The sequence below is a fragment of the Patella vulgata genome, chromosome 1 (assembly GCF_932274485.2).
Source record: "Patella vulgata chromosome 1, xgPatVulg1.2, whole genome shotgun sequence".
NCBI classification, from domain to species: domain Eukaryota; kingdom Metazoa; phylum Mollusca; class Gastropoda; family Patellidae; genus Patella; species Patella vulgata.
The window spans coordinates 78,038,504-78,060,206 of NC_065879.2; the positions used below are offsets into that span (position 1 = coordinate 78,038,504).

General features: G+C 37.3%; 1 protein-coding gene across 6 annotated transcripts; it reads right to left on the reverse strand.

The window, feature by feature from the left end:
- Positions 1–376: 376 nt before the first annotated feature.
- On the reverse strand, positions 377–20,810 carry LOC126810986 (tetratricopeptide repeat protein 38). Of its 6 annotated transcripts, none has more exons than XM_050536451.1 (15): positions 20,763–20,810; positions 15,201–15,321; positions 13,948–14,025; positions 12,931–13,012; positions 11,806–11,977; positions 10,557–10,730; positions 9,009–9,084; positions 8,700–8,819; positions 7,749–7,808; positions 5,353–5,391; positions 4,943–5,024; positions 3,365–3,530; positions 2,306–2,462; positions 1,367–1,440; positions 377–656 (listed from the first exon to the last, which is right to left on the reverse strand). In XM_050536451.1, the coding sequence occupies exons 2-15, from the start codon at positions 15,225–15,227 to the stop codon at positions 566–568; spliced, it is 1,398 nt and encodes a 465-aa protein (XP_050392408.1). In that variant the 5' UTR covers positions 15,228–15,321; positions 20,763–20,810; the 3' UTR covers positions 377–565. The 6 variants fall into 6 exon arrangements, with proteins under 6 accessions (XP_050392408.1, XP_050392428.1, XP_050392418.1 ...); XM_050536471.2 differs by lacking the exon at positions 20,763–20,810 and adding an exon at positions 20,674–20,755; XM_050536461.2 differs by lacking the exon at positions 20,763–20,810 and adding an exon at positions 20,335–20,490.
- Between the last annotated feature and the right edge of the window lie 893 nt (positions 20,811–21,703).

A 21,703-nucleotide genomic window follows, 5' to 3' on the forward strand; every position in this document is an offset into this window, starting at 1 on the left:
TACTCACGTAAAATGTCAAGTAGTTTTTTTGTGTTTTTTTTTAAGGTTGAAGTTCCTAGTTTTCAACACCAACCGGACTACTTAAGACAGCCGCGCACCTTTATCGTGTTCTACGAGCGACATTTTGGCCTAAAAGGGGACCTTTATGGTGTTGCCAATGGTAATCACAGGGCCTCATTTTGGGACAAAAAGCCGTGGCTCTTCGTACCCATTTGGCGTGCACGTAAAATAACCATTGGCAGTTTGAAATCGATGTAAGAGTAGGGCGTGGGCGCCGCTATCCGGGCAAAATTTCCCTAATAGCATACTGTATGGCGTATACCCGTCTTCATTAGCCCAGTCGGAGCAGAACAGGAAAAACTGGAATAAAACCATCTTCCTTTTAACATTTTATTTCATATGATTAGTGAAATCTTGAGATAATAAACATTTAGACCATTGAAATGGAATGTTAATAAAACTGTTATTGGGTGAGAGGTGACATGGTTTAACATTAAAGTCAATGTGTAGAGAATTACTAGTCTGAATCCAACTAATAATACATTATTATATTGTTTATATTGAACTAGTCAGTATGAAGAGCTAACAACCTAGCCATGAGTCGATCAGCCATTGGTGCTGTTTGTTTTACTTTCTGTTTCTCTTGTAACATTATCCTGAAATACAATATAAACATTCAGATGCAGAGATGGAAAGAATGACACAGTAATGGGGGGGGGGGGTTACAATCTATGACGTTAAAATCTTAAACCCCATAAAACTCAGCAGCTTTCAAAATCTAAAACATGCATAAGTCAAGGTGACGTCAAAATATTAAAACATGCACACGTCGGGATGACGCTAGAATCTTAAACATGCATAAGTCGGAATGAAGTCAGAATCTTAAAATATAATATACAAATCTTAATACATGCACAAGTCGAAATGAAGTCAGAATCTGAAAACATACATAAGTCGTGATGAAGTCTTAAAACATGCACAATTCGGGATGAAGTTGGAATCGTAAAACATATACAGGTTGGAATGACACCAAAATCTTAAATGATGACATCTATAAGCAATTATTAAGTTTATGATCGAGTGACCTACCCAGGCTTATAGCGCGAATATCTAAAGTTAAAAAAAACGGTAATAATGGCACATAACAATGCTATTTCAGTTATTTTCTTCTTAACTTTGAATTACAAATGAAGTAAAGTATGTGCAAATCCGTAATCTGCAAATTTACTCCAATCCCCCAACCCCTGGGGAGGCGAATTACACTTTGAGTAGACTATTTACAACCGGTTGGGAACCTTTGAGGCAAAGTCCAAGGCCCGACCCCACAAAGCAGCAAGCGACAGGTAAGTGGGTTTTATTTACTTACTTAGCCAGAGCATGATGTTCTTTCTTGGATGATTTCAGAGCTGCTTGTATGAGAAACAAATTAAATACATCTCTCTGGGAGTAAAAAATATAAACTTCGACTTAAATTATCATTAACACTGCTATCAGATAAATAATTGAGTGGCGATCAGACAAGTAATAGGGTTGAGGTCACATAAGTAACTGAGCAACACTTGGATAAGTAACCGAGTTGCAGTCAAATACGTAATTAATTGAGTTGCGTCCAGATAAATAATTGAGTTGCGGTCAAATAAGTAACTGAGTTGAGGTCCGATAAATAAGAAGAGTTGCCGTAAGACAGGTTAGTGAGTTGCGGCCAGATAAATTATTGAGTTGCGGTCAAATAAGTAACTGAGTTGCGGTCTGATAAGTACCTGAGTGGCGACCAGACAAGTAATTGTGTTGGGGTATGATAAATAATAAGAGTTGCTGTAAGATAGGTTATTGTGTTGCGGCCAGATAAATTATAAGTAACTGAGTTGCGGTCTGATAAGTATGTGGGTGGCGACCAGACAAGTAACCGAGCTGTGTTGCAATTAAATAAGTAACCGAGTTGCGGCGAAACAAGTAAATCGGTTGAAATCTGATAAGTACTTGAGTTGCAGTCTGATAAGTAACCCAGTTGCAGTCTGATAAGTAACTGAGTTACAGTTTATATGAGGATTATTTCTGCCTGTTTTTGGACACGTTACTTTCCCAACATTGACCATTTTGACCGCTCTCTGTACCTCCGGTTTGTATGATAATGTTCATTTTTGTGGATCTGCAGGCCTGACATTGATTTTCGACGTTTTAAATTTATATCCGAAAGTTACGAGGTAACTATCAATATATTCCTGTAATTTCCGCCGTGTATGAATTTATATGCTGGGTATTGTACAATATGTGCTGTTTGATTGGTTATCGTTTAATGACGTACCTGTGCGTTACTGCCACCTATGTATTGTATTTGATGACGTAATGGTTGTAATATATCCACAGCTTCCTCAACCCTGCCTTCATCATACAATATCATAGCTTGACAGATAGGTTCCCCATACAATTTACTGATGGTCTGGTTCTTACTACTCTCACCCCTATAAACAATTAAGAAAACAGTACACTTGGCAGACAGGTTTATAGTTTACTGATGAACTGATTTTTACTTCCTTCATTTCTACAAAACTGCATACAGTTTACTGATGGTCTGGTTCTTACAACCCATACCCCTATAAGCAGACATGTTGCCCATATAGTTTACTGATGATCTGGTTCTTACAACCCCCACCCTTATAAACAATTAAGAAAACATGTATTGGCTGTACACTTGACAAGTTCCCCATACAGTTTACTGATCATCTGGTTCTTACATCTCCCACCCTTATAAACAATTAAGAAAACATGTATTGGCTGTACACTTGACCAGTTTCCCGTATAGTTTACTGATGAACTGGTTCTTACAACCACCACTCCTATAAACAATTAGGAACATGTGTTGCCAGTACACTTGACAGAGAGGTTCTCCATACTGTTTACTGATGAACTGGTTTTTACAACCACCACTCCTATAAACAATTAAGAAAACATGTATTGGCTGTATACTTGACAAGTTTCCCATACAGTTTACTGATGAACTGGTTCTTACAACCACCACTCCTATAAACAATTAGGAACATGTGTTGCCAGTACACTTGACAGAGAGGTTCTCCATACAGTTTACTGATGAACTGGTTTTTACAACCACCATTCCTATAAACAATTAAGAAAACATGTGTTGCCAGTACACTTGACAGAGAGGTTTTTCATACAGTTTACTGGCGACCTGGTTCTTGGTTCTATCATCCTAACAAACAATTAATAAAACAGTACATTGACAGATTGGTTTTCCATACAGTTTACTGATGATTTGGTTCTTGCTTTCCTCGCCCTTACATACATTTAACAAAACATTAGCTGCCAGTACACTTAATTTAGAAAATTTAGATAAAGAAAACTTTACTTGCAATAGTCGCGTAATGATGACATCAGCTGATCCGTGGCTTGTTTTTGGTTGGCCCCCAGACATGCCATTAAAATATGTATATCATTAAATGCCAGAATGTGATCTTCACAGTGAGGTCGACATAATTCATATACGTCATTCCACCTATCTCCGATATCTACACCTATAAAATATAATTGAATACTGTTGTGAAGTTTGGGATAACTGTAGTAGTTATAATTCGGATAAATTAGAAATTTTTCGGATGAAAGCAGCTCGGGTTGTTACAGGAAATACAATTTACGCCTCCAGACAATCTTTATATTTTGAAACTGCATGGTCAAAATTAAGTGAAAGAAGAAAGCTTAGACGTTTGTATCAGTTACATAAAATAATCCACGGAATCTGTCCCGTGTATTTTCGTATACTATACATTTTGTAAACGAATCCCAAACACTTTACAATTTACGAAACTCCAACATTCGGGAACCCCGTTGTCGTGTTAGTATCAGACGAAAATCATTCTTTCCGAAAACTATTCGCGAATACAATAATTTATCAAAAGATTTAAAAGACATTGCAAACGTTAAAGAATTTAAAAAATCTCTAAAACCTAAAATAAAGCCACCAAAATTCAGAAGCATTGGTTCTAGGCCATTCCCTATATACCACAATCGTATTCGACATGGATGTAGTAGTTTAAATTTCGATCCATTTCGTTCACATATAATTGAAAATCGATACTGTAGTTGTAACGCTATATCTGTCGAAAATTCGTATCATTATTTTTTTGATTGCCCGAAGTATAGTACTCAACGCTGTGCCCTTTTCAATAAACTGACATGGCTTGGAAGTAGTCCTTTCACTGAATTACACGAAATATTTCTCCATGGTTCATCGCTACTATCAAAAAAATTAAATAAAATGTTAGTTTTACTTATTCAAAGGTATATCAAAGATTCGAAACATTTTACATATGATTGAAAACAAATACTATAATAATGTACCAATAAGTAAACTTAAAGTTTCACTATTAATATGCATTAACTAATATAATCTACAAGGAAGTTTTGTAAATAGATGTACATATGTTTATGTTAGTTAAATTAAAAATCAATTCGCCATACTATTTTGTATAAAAGTTTGACTGATATTTGGGAGAAGATTCATAATTTGTTATAAATTGTTCTAATCCCTTTGTAAAGAATATTTTTTTTGCAATAAAATATGTTTTAGAAAAAATAAAATATAAACAAGGACGACAACCCCCTTCGATGATTACATAATATCGCCACATATCACTTTTTCTATTCGATATCTAGAATCTGCATCTATAAACAGGTACGATAACTCTTTTACTAATTACATAATATCGGTACATTTCACTTTGTCTACTCTATATCTATTATAATAAACACGGGTCGATAAATAATTTAATATGTACACACTATCAGTATTTTATACCTTCCTTCTTTATCAACTGCCAATATGTATGTCATAATATAAACATGGTCGAATATCTACATAATGCCAACGGATTTCAATGATCCTATTTATTCTAATATGCTAATATAAACAGGGGCGATGACTCTTTACCTTCTAGTTTTAATCTGTACAGCAGCGAAGCTGCGTCAACAATATCCAACATGGCACCAGATTTTTGAGCTCGACGATTGATCTGTAAAAACACGTTGGAATATATATTACTCACATACTATTAAAGCAGTTTTGTGACCTAATTCCTAGAACCCTCGTAGACTGTTTATAGAAATAACCATTATTATATAATACTGTAGTATTTTCTCCTTTTGATAGACTGAACAAAGGGAGCAGAAATTAAAGAAATTAAATTTCTTGGGTGACATTTTCTCCATTGATAGACGCACTATACTTATTAACCTGAACTAGGCATTCAAGTCAGCCAACGAATATTCGAAATAACTAACCATTCTTGTTATACCTTCGTTCAGTACACGTATTACATTTTATTTCAGTTAACGTCTTACCTCGTTATCAAATATGGTCAACGCCTCTTCATAATCTCCCTGATAAATACAATAGTAAGATAAAAATTATTTCAACTAAGAACTGAGTTATCTAAGGAGAAAAAACAGTCTCTACGAATTAGTGTCTTAAAACCTGATACATAATAATGTTAAAGCGACTATCCCGATTTGAACAGAGTCTCAAAAATAAAAGTATGAGTATGTATGAAATTTAAACACCAAAATATAGAGGAATGGAGTATTTATACCTTGTCTCAAAATTTCAGCTGAAAATATTGAGTCGTTTGGACGTGAAGGTCAAAACTGCTTATCCGGACACGTAACCCTTTTAAGATTTCGGGTCAATTTTTTCGTTGGATGACCTGATAATCGATTCCCGTTCCTTTAAAGGTATATACAATGAATGCCCCATGTGCTGTACTTGATGACTATAGGTAAATTTCACCTACAAATTATTTTTATAAACTTAAAGTCTGGTTTTGTCCAGAAACCGCATAATACATCTTGGGACATCGGTCTCCATTTCTAGATGAAGACTGACGGGTTTAAGTTGTTTGAAACGTATCACATATATGGAGTTAGTTGCACGGCTCTAAGGTAAAGGGTTTTAATGGATTTTAACACAAAATTAAGCAGTTTTATTCTCCAAAATATTATCGGGATTGGCCCTTTAACCAGCGGCTGCCAGGCCGGATACGCCCACATTTTGCAAGAGATGGATAGAGAACAAGTTAAAAACAAACGTGATTTTTTGTACAATCACGGGCAATAATCCAGAAAGTTATGGCCTGAAATGTGCAAATATCAACAGGGACTGAGATCTTTGGGATATAAAGATATGTTTTAAGTTTCATCAAAATCGGATAAAAATTGTGGCTTCTAGAGGATCCACAACCTTCGTATTACACACCTTTACACAATTTGCGTACAAAGTGCGGGCATTTTGTCGGGCAGTTTCATTTCGATTTTCACGAAATTCGAACTCAACAAACATTACGGTGTAACGGTGATATATTCGAACTTTTTTATTAAATCGGATAATAATTGTGATCTCTAGTGGGACCACAAGCTAAAATTAGTTTGCTGCGATTGGTTAAAATATACTAATATTAGCTGTAAATGACCGATTGAAATTTGATGTGTGAAAGCAAAATTAAAATTTAATATAGCCATCGACTGATATATAATTGGATTCAATTTTCATCATGTAGAGCCGACCCAATCACCAATGATACAAGACATTAGAACAATCCGATTCAATACAATAAATCTCCTTTAAGTGTCATTTAGTAATTGAACAGTAACACACTAACACTATTTATGAAATAACAATTACTGGTTTATTAACATGTAACGTTTCGACAATGATACTCTTGTCTTTATCAAGCAAATGATAACATATACGTAAACATCAAATATTTATATACAGTAAAAAGAAGACATAAATATAGACATTTTACATAACAAGCACTAATCAAAGCGATGATGACAAAACCCTTAGTAGTTACAGTGAGCCGAAGCCATAATTAATTACATGTCTAAAGAACTGGGAGTAAGATCTAGTGCTTCGTACACTCATCCAACAACCTGTTATTTTACACTCAATGTAAATGTTATCTAAATAATAGTTAAGGCTTGTTATTGCACACTTAATTGATTGTTTAACACCATTTTTAAATCATGATCAGTGAGTAACACTTATTATTAATTAACGCTTACTCCCAGTTCTTTAGACATGTAATTAATTATGGCTTCGTCTCACTGTAACTACAATTGTAACGTTGCATGTTAATAAACCAGTAATTGTTATTCCATAAATAGTAACAATAAATAGTGTTAGTGTGATAATAAATCTCAATAAATTAGTGAACAAAAAGAAGATAAATATATCACGACTTATCAAGCAAATTCAGTGCTTTATTTTGGACCCCCATAAAGTAGTTTTAGCTCATTTAAAGCTACATTAGCTAAGATTAAATAAAGAGCTGACAGTTCTCGCTTTAAGAGTTAAAAATAAAATAATGAAAATGGAATGAATATATATATTGAAAATTTCAGCCCAATTACTTCACTCTGTGCCTAGCTATCGGCTATACAATTGTCATTGCTACCGTTGTTACGATAATAAACGAAGTCTCAATTATATATTTTTACGGCAACCATAAAACGTATTTAAATCTACTCAATATCGGAATCATCCGATTGCATCGAACGTTAATTATGGTCTAATTAATAAATTACATAACATTTAAAGGATAAAGAAAGACCTACAATAGGCAGATTTAGCTCTTGCATAATGGTTGTTTGAATCTCACTAAAGTATTGAAATTAGTGAAAATTAAAATTTAAAACACCTATATCTAAAAGATAAAACGTAAAAAAAGGCCTATTATTACCTTTTCTATGTAGTAGAGACACCAGTGCCAGAAATTATGACAGGCCAACATGTTACATATCTAAATTATAAAAATATATGACAGATCAATATGTTACATATCTAAATCATAAAAAATATATGACAGACCAGCATGTTACATATTATCTAAATCATAATACAGAAACATTAACGGTTAATAATTCAGACCTTGTGCGCCTTGATCAAATGGGGGATTCACGGTGGGTAAGACGCGGATACGCTCCCGGTGTTGGCCTGACGGAAGGGCAGCTGTCTAGTCGTTCGGATGGGAAGAAAAACCGAGCCCCGGGTACACATTGGCGAGTCCGTAAAAAATCCCTTGACAGTTGAAATGTGATATATGAGTAGGCCCCAGCGCCGGTCCCCGGGCAAAATTTCCCCTATAGCACACTGTATGGCATATTGTCGTCTCCATTAGCAGAACAGCAGGACATTAAATCCAATTTCATTTTTGATCAAATATTTAGGATTAAGACTAGTAATTATTTCCATTGAATTCGTGGTTCTAATCTCGGCCTTCGGGAGTTATTAACTCTGGTTTGCACTTGTCAGGGATGGCGCCTAAGGGGGCTAACAGGGAATATGTGCCAGTAGTTCGGATTGCAGCCTGGTCGTTCGAATGGTACGGAAAACTGTGGTTCATCCGAGTGTACGTACGCACGGTAAGTGTTTACGGATGTTTATCGTTCGGATGGGTTGAAAAACTGAAGTTCACCAGTGTACATATTTCTTTCGTATCTTTAATTTTTTTGTCGTCATGGAGATTTTATCTATAAATTGTAGCATAGTCGATCGAATAGTGCGAAAACCCCGAGGTAGACATTGAGTTCCCGTAGTTATTTTTATGTGACAGAGCTAGCCTCTGACATCAGCAGCCCCTTATGTTGCTATGGATTCCGGAGTTTAACATTAGCAGTAGTAGCCTACCTACCGTCCAATCATTAACTGTTTTGTCTAGAAATTGTATCCCATCATCCTGTCTTCCTGTCATCTCCATCACGTGACACATCGTGTGAGTTGCCCATGCGTCATGCTTGTTCATAAATAAACTCTATAAAAAAACCCACAAAAAAACCCACAATATAAATATGTTTCCATGGCAACTTCTCAAACTATTTCATTTCATTGATAATATTTATTACACCCATGTTCAAGAACATTAGAAATGATCCAGTAGACAGATTCATTATATAAATAAAATCTTTGTTTTAAAAACATATTCTTATGCGTCATTTCTGACCTTTTTTGCTGTCTTTTCAGCCTCATCAAATAAATCTGTTTCTTCCAAACCAAACGAATGCATTCCAAGCAAATATCTATAGAATAGATAAAAAAAAGTAGACTTATACAAACACAAAGTAACAAATTTGAATGTCCAGATTAGCAGAAATCTTTCAGTCCCAAAGGAACTAAGTGAAGTAAATGCATATTCTGCACACACAGATCCACCTACTTTATACTTCGAGAATAGATCTCTACCCTAAATGACCGACATATCCAAAAAATAGTATACTGTTTTGTAATGCGGTCTAGTCCGTTTTACATGTGATCATCTTCAATTGAAGGCTTGATCTCGCTTTAATTGAATGTCCAGATTAGCAGAAATCTTTCAGTCCCAAAGGAACTAAGTGAAGTAAATGCATATTCTGCACACACAGATCCACCTACTTTATACTTCGAGAATAGATCTCTACCCTAAATGACCGACATATCCAAAAAATAGTATACTGTTTTGTAATGCGGTCTAGTCCGTTTTACATGTGATCATCTTCAATTGAAGGCTTGATCTCGCTTTAACTCCATACATCTTATCAAGCCCTTCGTGTAATACCCTGATATTTGAGAGCCTATAAGATTCCCCGATCATTGCGAATACCAAGTTATGCGCCCTCTAGCTAAAATGTCTACTTAAGATAATCGAGTTGCAATGTTCAAGATTCGTTCAACGTCAAGGTTTATGTGGAGGTCACCATGTTTGATTTGAGCGTGTTTGTGTCAAAACGTTGGATTAGACGCTACTGTGCACATTTCTGTGGTAGCTACAAGTTCAGGAAATGTAAAGCAGTATGGCAACGTCTAAATGTTGTAAAACTCGCGGTCGTTGCTCCAGGAACATTACATATCATAGACAGAGAGACTAAATAAACATTTTCAATAAATACTTAACAAATGCTCGAACTATACTTAAATATCGGTCAACTTGCCTAGTGTCTATTCTGATGGGTGTGCAGTTTTTGCGCCCCATCTCAAATCTAAATAATCACATGGTTTTAATGCGGTTACTCTAACGACACACTTGCCATATCTGTTTAAACATTACTAACCATTTGAAGCGCCGCTGTACCTGTACAGATTTCCCCCATTGCATACTGCATGACGTATGCCCCTTTTCAGTAGTCTGATCGGTCCGAGGAACTTTCTCCTTCCACACAACGGCAGCGAACCCGAGACTTCATGGTTATGGACCTTAGAGTGACTTTCCTTGTACGCGTTTGTTAATTTGTATTTCTATGTGTACAAAAAAAATCGCTGAAATCACGCGCCAAATACGTCATAAGTGAAGATTTCTCTTTAAAACACGGGGTCCTCCTTTTCATAATAATACCAATTCAACCATGTCTAAAAAATCTGCCATTTACAAGTTGAATTTGCGGTAAATCAACTTAGTGGAAGAGAATCCGTATTTGTACACAAAAAAAAACAGCCGCTTGAACACAAATGCGCACACTTCATACGAGAAAAAAACGACGCGGAAGAGCTGACACTGATTAAAAACACAGTAACGTACCCATATAGTGGTATATTGTCGTTCCATTTTTTGATCACCCTCCCTGTACTGTCTCTCATATCAGTCTTTAAACCCAGGTAAAAATATGTATCATGGGCAAACTTTAACGCCAACATATCGTGGGGATGTTCACTGATTATACTTTCCCACGCATTATAGGCGTTATCTGTACGGCTGAAATGCAACGAATAATAATGAATAAAATGGTGTTTTATGGCATGCCAACTCCAACTGGGCTATATTGGTGTTTGTTTCATGAGACACACTAGAAATAAATAATCACAATAATAAATTAAGAAACAAGAAATCAGATATCTTAAAAAATCTAACACTTTTACAATAAAGACCTAGATTGGGCAATTAATCACTGACGTTGTGACTGGCAACGGTAGTATTTTGATCGTACATCCTTCAGATAGTTTAAACAATATTCTATTCAATAAACTGAAATAGATTGAACAACAGGCAAAGGCCTATATAAGTTCTCTCCTTCAGATGGTAGTACTCTGCAACGAATAATATTTGTTTTTAATACAAATAGCTGTCTTGTAATTCAGACAACAACCAGGTTATGCATACATCACCAAATCTTTTAATATCACTGTTATTGGTGACAGCCAAGGACTAGGTGATCGAATATACCTTCTTGTCCATCCAAGTTATTTTTAAAAAAATGGCGGGTGATAAGGGACACGACGAATTCCTACATCGGATGTAGTGCAAAATAGTCTTTCTCTTCCTTTCCATTCTCCCTTTTGCATGGCGATTTTTCGTGTAGAATCGAAGAAAAGGGTTTGGATGTACATTTTCTGCCAGGTTTTGGTGAATATTCGTGATTTTGAGGTGGAAGGATAACAGAGTTAAAATGTTGGTTACGTTGACATGAAGGGCGGACAACTGCGTATTTACTAGTATGCTACTTTCAGTTCGTGTATTTCAAGATTTTCACGTGACCCTCATACATGTTTTTGAGCAAGAGGTTGCCACATGTTGTCCCATCTATGGTGGAAAGTATGCAACTCAATGAAAATTTGGGAAAGAGTTAGAATCTGTCAAAGAGACAGGAATTAACTTTATAGTCAATGGTGTAGTGTGGCCATATACATTCTACATAAACTTCCGGTCCAAAGGGGTAAAAAAAATGGCGAGTGATATATTGTCTACATTATTGCTGAATTTAATCATCCGTGGTTTTAATCCCTCCATGTACATATAAACGCGTCGACCTGGACTTTCTTAAATATCTTACCCATTAGCAAATTGCTTGATAGCTTCCACATGTTGCTTTTCTCTGTTAGTAATGTTTCTAGCTTCACACAATTTGTTCAATTTCTCTATATCTAATTTGAACTCAGGGTCAAGGTTCACGGTCTTACCAGTACCAAGCAGGTCAAGCCCATTCTTCACTACATTGCCCATTACTTTAAAAACAAAATCACTCGATGTTACCCAAATTTCAAATTTCTCTACCTACTAGCATCATATCGCAAACTCTTTTTTTGCTTTCGCTCACTAATCATCCTGCCCCTTTTGTTGGCCTTCTGTGTTGATTCGAATAAAGTGGTTTGGATATACATTTTACATCAGGTTTTCGTGAGTATTCATGACTTTGAGGTGGAAGATAATACAGTTAACAGGTTGGCCACGTTGGCACCGAGGACTCGCAACTTTGTTTTTTTTATCAGCAATGTTTTTATTCAGATTTGTATCTGAAAAGGGATTGGGGAACAGGCATAGCCTATATTAAACCCTTCTCGCAACTTTACATGTACATTTAGACTGACAATGTCATCAGTGCAGGTCATAAAATGTGACAGACGGACAGCAGCCTGTATAACTGAAAGTGCAAAACACTTAGCTAAACCTGGTTTCATTTCTATGATTCAGTTCATAATTGTTCTTTGAATCGCGGGTATCACGAACTAAATCAACAGAGAGACGCGGAGGTTGGTATCACAGCTTATTCTTATTTCGAAGAAAGGGTTATTTTACGTGTAACCCAATGTGTATCCAGGACCTCGGCTATTCGTGCCAACAGGACCCCCGACTACACCACTGACAAAGGGAAACTATGCCCCCCCAAAAAACCCGACGAACTTTCTCGGCCAACACCCGAGACCCCCAGGCTAGCGAGCAAGCGTTTTACTCACTGAGCCATCACGAATCTTCAAAGCTAGCTTAAGGATGCAGCCATTATAATCCTTGGACACATTTTCGCTTTTGACCAATGGAAGAGCTGAATTCTTAAAACATTTTAATTCACGAATTGTTTTAAATAAAGACCCAGCATCTCTTCCTAAAATGGCAACACGGAGACTACCCATGACTGTCAGGTACTCCAAATGAAAGATTCCATATAAGTGTTTTTTATTACCAAATTGTGGATCAGCTGTAATCATTTTATTGACGGCTTCATCTATTCCACCAACACTGACATCGTCGTACCAACCTACGTACTGAAATACATGACAATTGCCCACATAACAATTGGACGTTATAGTAACGTTACATTAACGTTGTCTAACCATGGACCTAAAGTAGATTCACATGTGTTGTTGAATTGTGTGGTAATGTCCATGCGTTCTAACTATTGAACACACGAAAGGCGTGGGGGCTATTTTCTAGTTTCCGTTTGCATTAGCCCAGTCGTTGCAGAAAAGTAGGGCGTAAATCAACATTCCATTTTATTTCTCTTCTGGCTACGTATGTCGCAGCACATAATAATACAGATTTAGGAGTGTCGATCATGCCACTCTAAACTCCGTACACGGTTTAACCCGGTTTACAGATAACTGAATGGATCCAATCGGGACTACATCGAAATGTTTTGATAGTTATTTTTAATTATACATTCACCTCATTCAACAGAAGCTGTCGTTACGTAAGGAACCATGACCACGAAGCTGGAATCTCCCATATGCGCGACAATCATTCTAGTAAACCATCAACATGAAGTTGGAATCTCTCATGTGCGCGACAATCCTTCTAGTAAACCATCAACACGGAGCTAGAATCTCTCATGTGCGCGATGCAGGACAATATCCCATTGAAAAAGAAACCCCTAATCTTTATATTCCTGGGAAGGCGGGAGGGGCTATTCCCGGCGCCGAGTACTTTTGTGCTCCATGGACCATGCAATAGTTGATTCACAATTAAGTGCATATTTAACAACGCATGCGTTTTTCCAATGGCGTGGAGGTGAAACAACTTTAAACCAACGACGAAGAGCGTACAATTATACCCTAGAGTTCGTCATATAGTCAGTGCCATGGATCCCAGCTATTAGTCGACATTGTTTCGGTGTATTAAATAATCAGCTTTATGCCATAGGTTACGTTTGACAATAAAATATTGTGACATGGGACTGACTGAAATGAAATTACTGACTGACCTGTGTAACAACAGCATCAAACATTTTAGCTGCTTCATCACTTGTTGTTGTCAATGGCAACTTCTCATCTCTCCATTGCTACAACAAACCAACACCGAAGCATATTTCCCCCGTCTTAATCCCAAAATATATAGCTGACACTGAATGATTACTTGTACATTTAGCATTGTTTAAAGCATCGAGCATTGACTATCACTCTGCTTATATTAACCGACGCTTAATCTGTTCATTAGTCAGGATGTTAATTTAGAAGCAAGTTTATTAAAGTCTCGGTTAATGGAACTGCTTATCTATGTTTAGCCTCAACATACAATGACCAGCATCGCATTCCGTCAAAATACCAAAAGTCTTCCAAAATCGGATTTGCGGGTCTAGGCAAAAATTGATAAATCAATCCAAGATGGCGGATGTCGGCATGAAATAGCTTAAAATACCAAATATCTCCGAAAGAAAGATGTACCACGAATCATATAATAGTGATATCACTGTACCAGATGATGGAATCAAATGTTTGCTATGACGTCAAAGAAGCGTCATAACGCAATATCGAGTCAGAAAACGGACAAATTAAATAGAAACTTACGTCATAACGCAAGGTTAAGTCAGAAAATAAACAAATCAGATAGAAATGCCCTTTTTAACTGAATAATATTATGCAAATGTGCACCGTGTGACATTTGAATAAACACCTTTTTCTGTGGGGCAAGTTTTGCACGGACTGACCAAGTGAGATAAACACATATTGAATTACAATCTAAACTTTCACCCAGGCAAATCTTTTTATCTATCACAAGTCAAGGCCCGTGAACATTTTATGAGGCCCTGGGGGATTCTCTGCCCCCGGATGAAGGGAGTCTGAACAATGAACATAGGGACAAGACAGGAGCCCACGACAGTCTAGCCATTATCAATATTGTTAATACGGTAGTTCTAGGCGGTTAGACATCTTGTTAGAACAGATGATATTATGCTATTGCAAACTGTAGTGTTGTTACAGTATTGAAATCAAATTAGCATTTAGCATGTTTTGACATTGCCATGCCATGTCACTGTTGACTGTAAGTATGTAACTTTGTGAAGTCATAAAAATGTTTAACTGTTGTTGAACCATAAACTTTATTAGCATTTGTAGTTGAAAGGTCTGCGGGTGTGTGTAACATTAGATTTATCGTTATGTTATTATCATCGGGGTGAAAATGCTTTGCGTTTTTATGATCGAATTTTCTCTTGATAGTGGAATGTTGTTTACTTACCTGACAATCTCTCCAGTTACAATGCATCTTATACTCCACAGTTAGTTCATATATATATAGTTGTAATTGATGCAAATACAGGTAACTTAATTGTATACTTCACAGGCTAGTTCTTTTAAGGCTGTAATATTGTAAATAGAGATAACATCTATACATCACACAGGGTTCATTTTGTAACTAATGCTAACTGAGGTATCTGCTATACTTCATATACAATAAATATACCACAGTTAGGTTAGTTCTTACACTGAATATGTAACCTATAAATGTTTCAAATACAATACTCCATGGTTAGGTTAGTAAAGATAGAGAGAGAGATAGAGAGTTGAACTTCCACGCGACAGAAATTTGGTCATTTCGAGACTAACACATGGTTCTATTTTATTTCAATAATTAACTTGCGCGTAGGGGTCTTTGGTCATGGGAGGAAACCGGAGGACCCAGAGAAAACCCACGAGGTTGGACAGGTCATCCTACTCCTTGTCACGTACAACCGTGGAATCGAAACAATGTCAGTTGACTCAATCACAGACCTTATCGCACACGCTAACCATTCGGCCATCCAACCATAATCATAGAATACTCCAAAGTTGATATAGTTGTAACTAACGTAAATACAATTGTATTATTAACTCCAAGGGCCTACATATCGATTTTGTTTGAGGGGTGTTCAGCAAAAATGAGGCCGACTGATGCACAGGCATCTAATACGAGTAACGCAGCCACGACCCGAGCACTGCAGGTGCGAGCTTTCTAGGGGAGAGGGGGGGTCAGGTGGCATGCTGCCCCGGTAAAAAATTTTGAATCTAGAGTCCCTGAAATGCCATTTCCTGGACTTTGGGGGAAGATGTTGAAGCATTCTGAGGGTCAGAAAAAAACTTATAACATGAGTAAAATTGAGTACTTATTTATTAAGAATTTTGCAAGAACGTACAAAGTACTGTGAATCTGTGACATTTTCTGAAAGTTGTAATAATTACATAATTTACATGGACCTATTTCTTCGATATATTAAATTGTTGTGGTAAATTAGCAAAGATATGACTATGTCCTCATGTTTTCATCAAGTTTGACCACCGATAGGCGATTTTGTCAAGATCAATCGTGTTCGTCAGGTCATGTTCACACGCAAGAGTCATACGTATACACAGATATATTCATATATATATTAAAGGGACAATAACACTCTTGCTGGCTTGAAAGCTCCAGAAAATAAATAATATCTCTATCTAAGTACTAGATGACCTGGCGCCTGGTACGTTCGGGCATTTTTATGCGCGAACTCTTAGTTTTTTTTTTACTGGCATGCGCACAGGTACTATTTCTTTTTCTTTTAACAAGTACCCAAATCGGGGATTTCGTGCGGAGGTAGTTCGGAGGTAAACAGTCTGTGAAGTACAATACTTGCCACTCTACCTGTGTATCGCTAATTATAAACCGAATGTGTGAAGACAGTTCATACATATCACTCAAAAATTTTTCAGTACAAACTCAGTTGATTCACGCTCGATTTGCTACTAAACAAACCCATCGGTTTATTTTCTCAACAGTGTGACCGCGGATTTATTGACCTTGTATGAACTTATCCATAGCTATAGCCTTACACCGAGAGAAATTATCTAGTCTCGGTGAAAAGAACCATGGTCATCTGGTAGAAAATTACTTTTGTATTTTTTGGAACGGAAAACAGTGTTTTTAGAAGCAAACTAACCTGCCGCACATGAGGAAGTCATTATACTAATAATAAAAGGCGAGACCTCTTTTTGCGGCGCAGGCTTATCACTGAGTAGTAAACCGTCCACAAACAATAATATAGGAAGCCTAGTGACGAGTGTAGTACGTAGGCTATAGACTATAGGTTTGAGCCGAGATTACTCGCTTTCAGTTTACTCTGTTTTTGCGATAACCAATTATGTGAGAAATACCATACTGACATTCGGTTTTTAAAAGTTGTACGCGAACTAAATGCGTTTGTTAGATACTGACAGAGCAGCCCCGAGTCGAACAATCGCCGACCGAGCTGTCTTCGTCAGCTAGTTTCACAATATCGTGCAATAGGTGTATTAATGTGATTTTTAGGTTTAACCCCGCAAACAATGCCAAAATAGTGCTTTCACTGCTTACACACTCCCTATCGAGCTGCCGCTCGGTCTGCGCAGCCTCATGCCTGGCACATACTGTCAACATTGTATATTTTTCCGTTTCCGCCCTTCCCCCCCCCCCCACAATATATATTTCACGGCTACGTTGCGACGGTACCGGCATACCCAGTTGTTGACACCCATGACATCACTCCTGTCTAACAAATCATAAAGCTGTGGTGTTACGATGGCGGCATAGTATTTCACCGTAACACCACAGCCACTCTAACCATTCATAATACATCTAACTATCCCTTTACAGCACTTCACTCCCTACACATTTCCCCTCGTCCTACTTTCCCAAACGTCAACAACACATCTCATACATCCAGTTCGCTGATTAACCCTTGTACCACGTCTACTGGATGTTTAAGTGTCCTACCTGTTGTGTAAATTATCCATTACATCCTATTTTACTTGTCCAGAGGGTTCGAAAATATTTTTAAATCGAAGTTTCATCTGAAAAGGTTTACGTTAGACGTTTCAAACCATTATGTTGAATTTTTCAAAATTTTTAAATAAGGTGTGTTAAGATGAAATTTGTATCATCAATTAATTGAAATATTCTAAAATAGTACAATTTGTTGACCAGAATAAAGATTGGGACATATTATTCAGTAACAACAAGAGTGGTATTGAGCCTTTAAGTATATGGGATTTTTCCCTTCTATTTTGGCATTGTTTGTTTACCACATTCATTCATTTAGTCGTCGATTCATAATTTTGAGACCGACTGCAGTGACCGCAGTTAGTTCATATATAGTCGGGGGGGGGGGGGCACTGAGTCAAGTAGTGTGGATTCGATTCCTCGCTTGAACGTGACAAGGAGTGAGATCGCCTGTCCAACCTCGTAGGTTTTCTCCGGGTCCTCCGGTTCCCCCCCCCCCACTACTAAAGACCCCTACGAGCAAACGAATAATTAATATATAATTCAACCATAATATAATGTTAGTCCTGAAATGATCTAGTTCGTGTCGAGTGGACGTTAAACCCCATTTCATTTCATTTCAAACCCCATTTCTCTCTCATATATAGTCATTGAGTTAATATACATGTAACAAATATAGTCACGTAGTTCATATATACTCTTCAAAAAAAGTAGGGGATATTCAGAAACAATACAAAACTGCGGAAATGCACTGCTGTTTTTATTAGAGGTAACCAGTGTATGTTAATAACAGGCCAATTGCCTACACATGAACAGTTCATATGGACGGCTTATCTGACGGCCTCCATTTCAATCGCAAAGAGAGAGAGAGAGAGAGAGAGAAATGGGGTTTAACGTCCACTCGACACAAACTAGGTCATTTCGGGACTAACATATGGTTTAATTTTATTTCAATAATTCGCTTGCGCGTAGGGGTCTTTAGCAGTGGGAGGAAACCGGAGGGCCCGGAGAAAACCCACGAGGTTGAACAGGCGACCCTACTCCTTGTCACGTACAATCGGGGATTCGAAACCACGCGCAAAGAGATACACCGTCAAAAGTGAAATGAGTAATGAGTAATTGCTCCACCAATCCTCAGACATTCACGATTTGGGGCAATCTGACCCACTTCACTTGCAGTGCCACGGCCAATTCTTGCAGTGTTGTCGGTTGACGTTGAAGAACACGCCTCTAGATCAAATTAAATGAAATGAAATGAAATGAAATGGAGTTTAACGTCCTACTGTTCTGCTCCTAACCTGGGCTAATGAAGACGGGCATACGCCATACAGTGTGCTATGAGGGAAATTTTGCCCGGACAGCGGCACTACGGCCTACTCTTATATCGAATTCCAACTGCCAAGGGATCTTTTACGTGCACGCCAATGTGTACACGGGACCTCGGTTTTTCGTCCCATCCGAACGACTAGACAGCTTTCCTTGTCAGGCCCTCCGTCCTGCATCACTGACAAGGGGAAACCACGCCGGAAAATCTGGATGAACTTTCTCGGCCAATGCAGGGATCGAACACTCGACCTCCAGGCTAGCGAGCTAGCGTCTTACCCACTTAGCCACGTGATCCCCTCGATCAAATTAAACGTAACACACTAAAGCAAAGATACGCTAAACAGTAAATCTTATGCAAGAACCGATAGGAAAGCAAACATGGATAGAAAAACCAGCAAGCGGCAGTTTTCATCAACCCTCCCTTGAAGTGTCAAATTTGACAATGAACCCCTGTCACGTGTATGGCGCTATTGCTTGTTGCATGTGCAGCTCAGTGGTTCTGTTGGGGCGATAAGTTCATCATCTGTGAACATATTCTCAAAGCATGTCAAGTGTCCATGACTATTTATCATATCACAACCTGCATAGGTATTTGCATTTCAATATCCCCTACTTTTTTTGAAGAGTATATATACATGTAACATATATATATATATATATATATATATATATATATATATATATATATATATATAGTCACGTGGTTCATATATAGTCTTTGAGTTAATATGTAACAATGTTATCTAATAAAGATAATTTCCCTTGACTATTTTTCCTGCCAAGTTTACAACCCCGTATTGGATGCACACAGTAGAAAGGCACCATATATGCATGGAACTCAAGTGAAAAGGCACCAATGTCATGCATGGAACTCGAGAGTAAAAAGGCACCAATGTCATGCTGGAACTCGAGAGTGAAAAGGCACCAGTGTCTAATTGTTCACAGTGGACATTAAAACCTTTTTTCCTCTCTTCCACAGTTAAAGACCCCTAAACAATTTCATATTCGCTTGTGCGATATTTCCGTTAGGCTGACAAGCTTAAATTACTATATGTAAAAAATTTTATAGCTCAATACACAGCGAACATGTCAAATAAAACAAACAATATTCATGAGTACAACACCATTCAAAATGTCAGTCAAGCTGTTACAATGTACATACATGTAGAAAGCTGAATGAAATTTCGTTTATCTGTTTGTACACATTCTATTAGAAGCTCTAAAAGTTAGTGTCATCATATAACAAGATATCCTGATAAACATTTTAAAGTGACACTACCTTAAAGTGGAATTATCATTTCCTCAAGAAGATAACTTAAGGTATTTTGATAAACTGATGCTATTCAGTTCACTTTTCCGTTTATCGCTTGCATTATACTGGATCACATTTATGTACTGTTCAGACGAACACACGACAGTCCATATCCAACAGTCATTACGGTAGTCAGCCGTATTATCTCTACATAAATGTGTTCTATTTACAACGATTAACCCGTTAACGCAATTAACCAAAGAGTAACGCTATATAATGTACGGTACATCCATCATAACATTATAACTATTGCATAACATTGATGTTGTTTACACTAACAATAACATGCTAATGACACTAACATACCTACACTCTTGCACTAATGTCTGTATGGCCTGTTCATAGACAGCTAACGTCAATATAATTCATGTCATCTATAATAAACATCAACTTACCAGCTCTCCGACGCAATGTCAATATGACTTGTTTAAGTTTCCTCTTACCGTCTCAAAAATAGAGTTAACTCCCTTGATAATAATTTAAATGCGTTTTTATAGATTAGACAAAGTGATTTGCATTTAACCAGGTATTCATCTATGTCCATCTGATCCAAATTGATTACCCTAACAAGCGAATTTATCGATTTACCCCAATTTGTTGATTTGATCCGATGATCATGTGGGGTTTTTTTTCCACCATGTACAGTCACAGAAAATTGTTGCAGGTGATTGGCGCATTTAACGAACTCGCCAAAGTGTTTTGAATATACAGTCGACTGATATCTCCACTAGCAAGTCAATAAAAAAAAGCCTTATATAACTTTTGTAGCCAATAATGAATAAAATGTTGTTTAATGGCACGTCAGCACGAACCGGGCTATATTGCGCCAAACATATTATAGTGATTTATTCGAAACAGGCTAAATTCTATCACAGAAATACAATCTTTTTACTAAATAAATGAAATATCAATAATTGAAGCCAGGAAAAAGTCCGACATCAGGCAAGTTGAACGTCACCTACTTCACCCTTATCACCAAAAATAAGATGCCAGGTGTGTCTGAACGTCCGAGATGCAGGGCTTATGATTCGGACCGGTTGGATTCTTGTTCTATCTCCTGGTTTGAGGGGGATATAGGGTCCTCTCCCGAGATAATTTTTGAAATTCCGGTGCAAAAACGTCTTGTGATATTTTACCATTTCTGAATGCAACTCAGCTCAACTCTCCTGGTTCGAGGGGGACATGATGTCCTCTCCCTAGATAATTTTTGAAATTCCGGTGCAGAAACGTCTTGTGATCTGTTACCATTTAAACCCTATCAGATCAGAATGCAACTCAGCCCACTAGACTTACTTCGAAATCCAACGGTCAACGCGCCACTGTATACACGGAACCG

Coding starts and splice junctions, on each gene's coding strand:
- LOC126810986 (XM_050536451.1), bottom strand. CDS start 15,227: ATGCATTGTAACTGGAGAGATTGTCAG. Junction 5,025..5,352: donor TGACCATATTTGATAACGAG/GTAAGACGTTAA, acceptor GTGTTTTTACAG/ATCAATCGTCGAGCTCAAAA. Junction 1,441..2,305: donor TAGGTGGCAGTAACGCACAG/GTACGTCATTAA, acceptor TTTTACTCCCAG/AGAGATGTATTTAATTTGTT.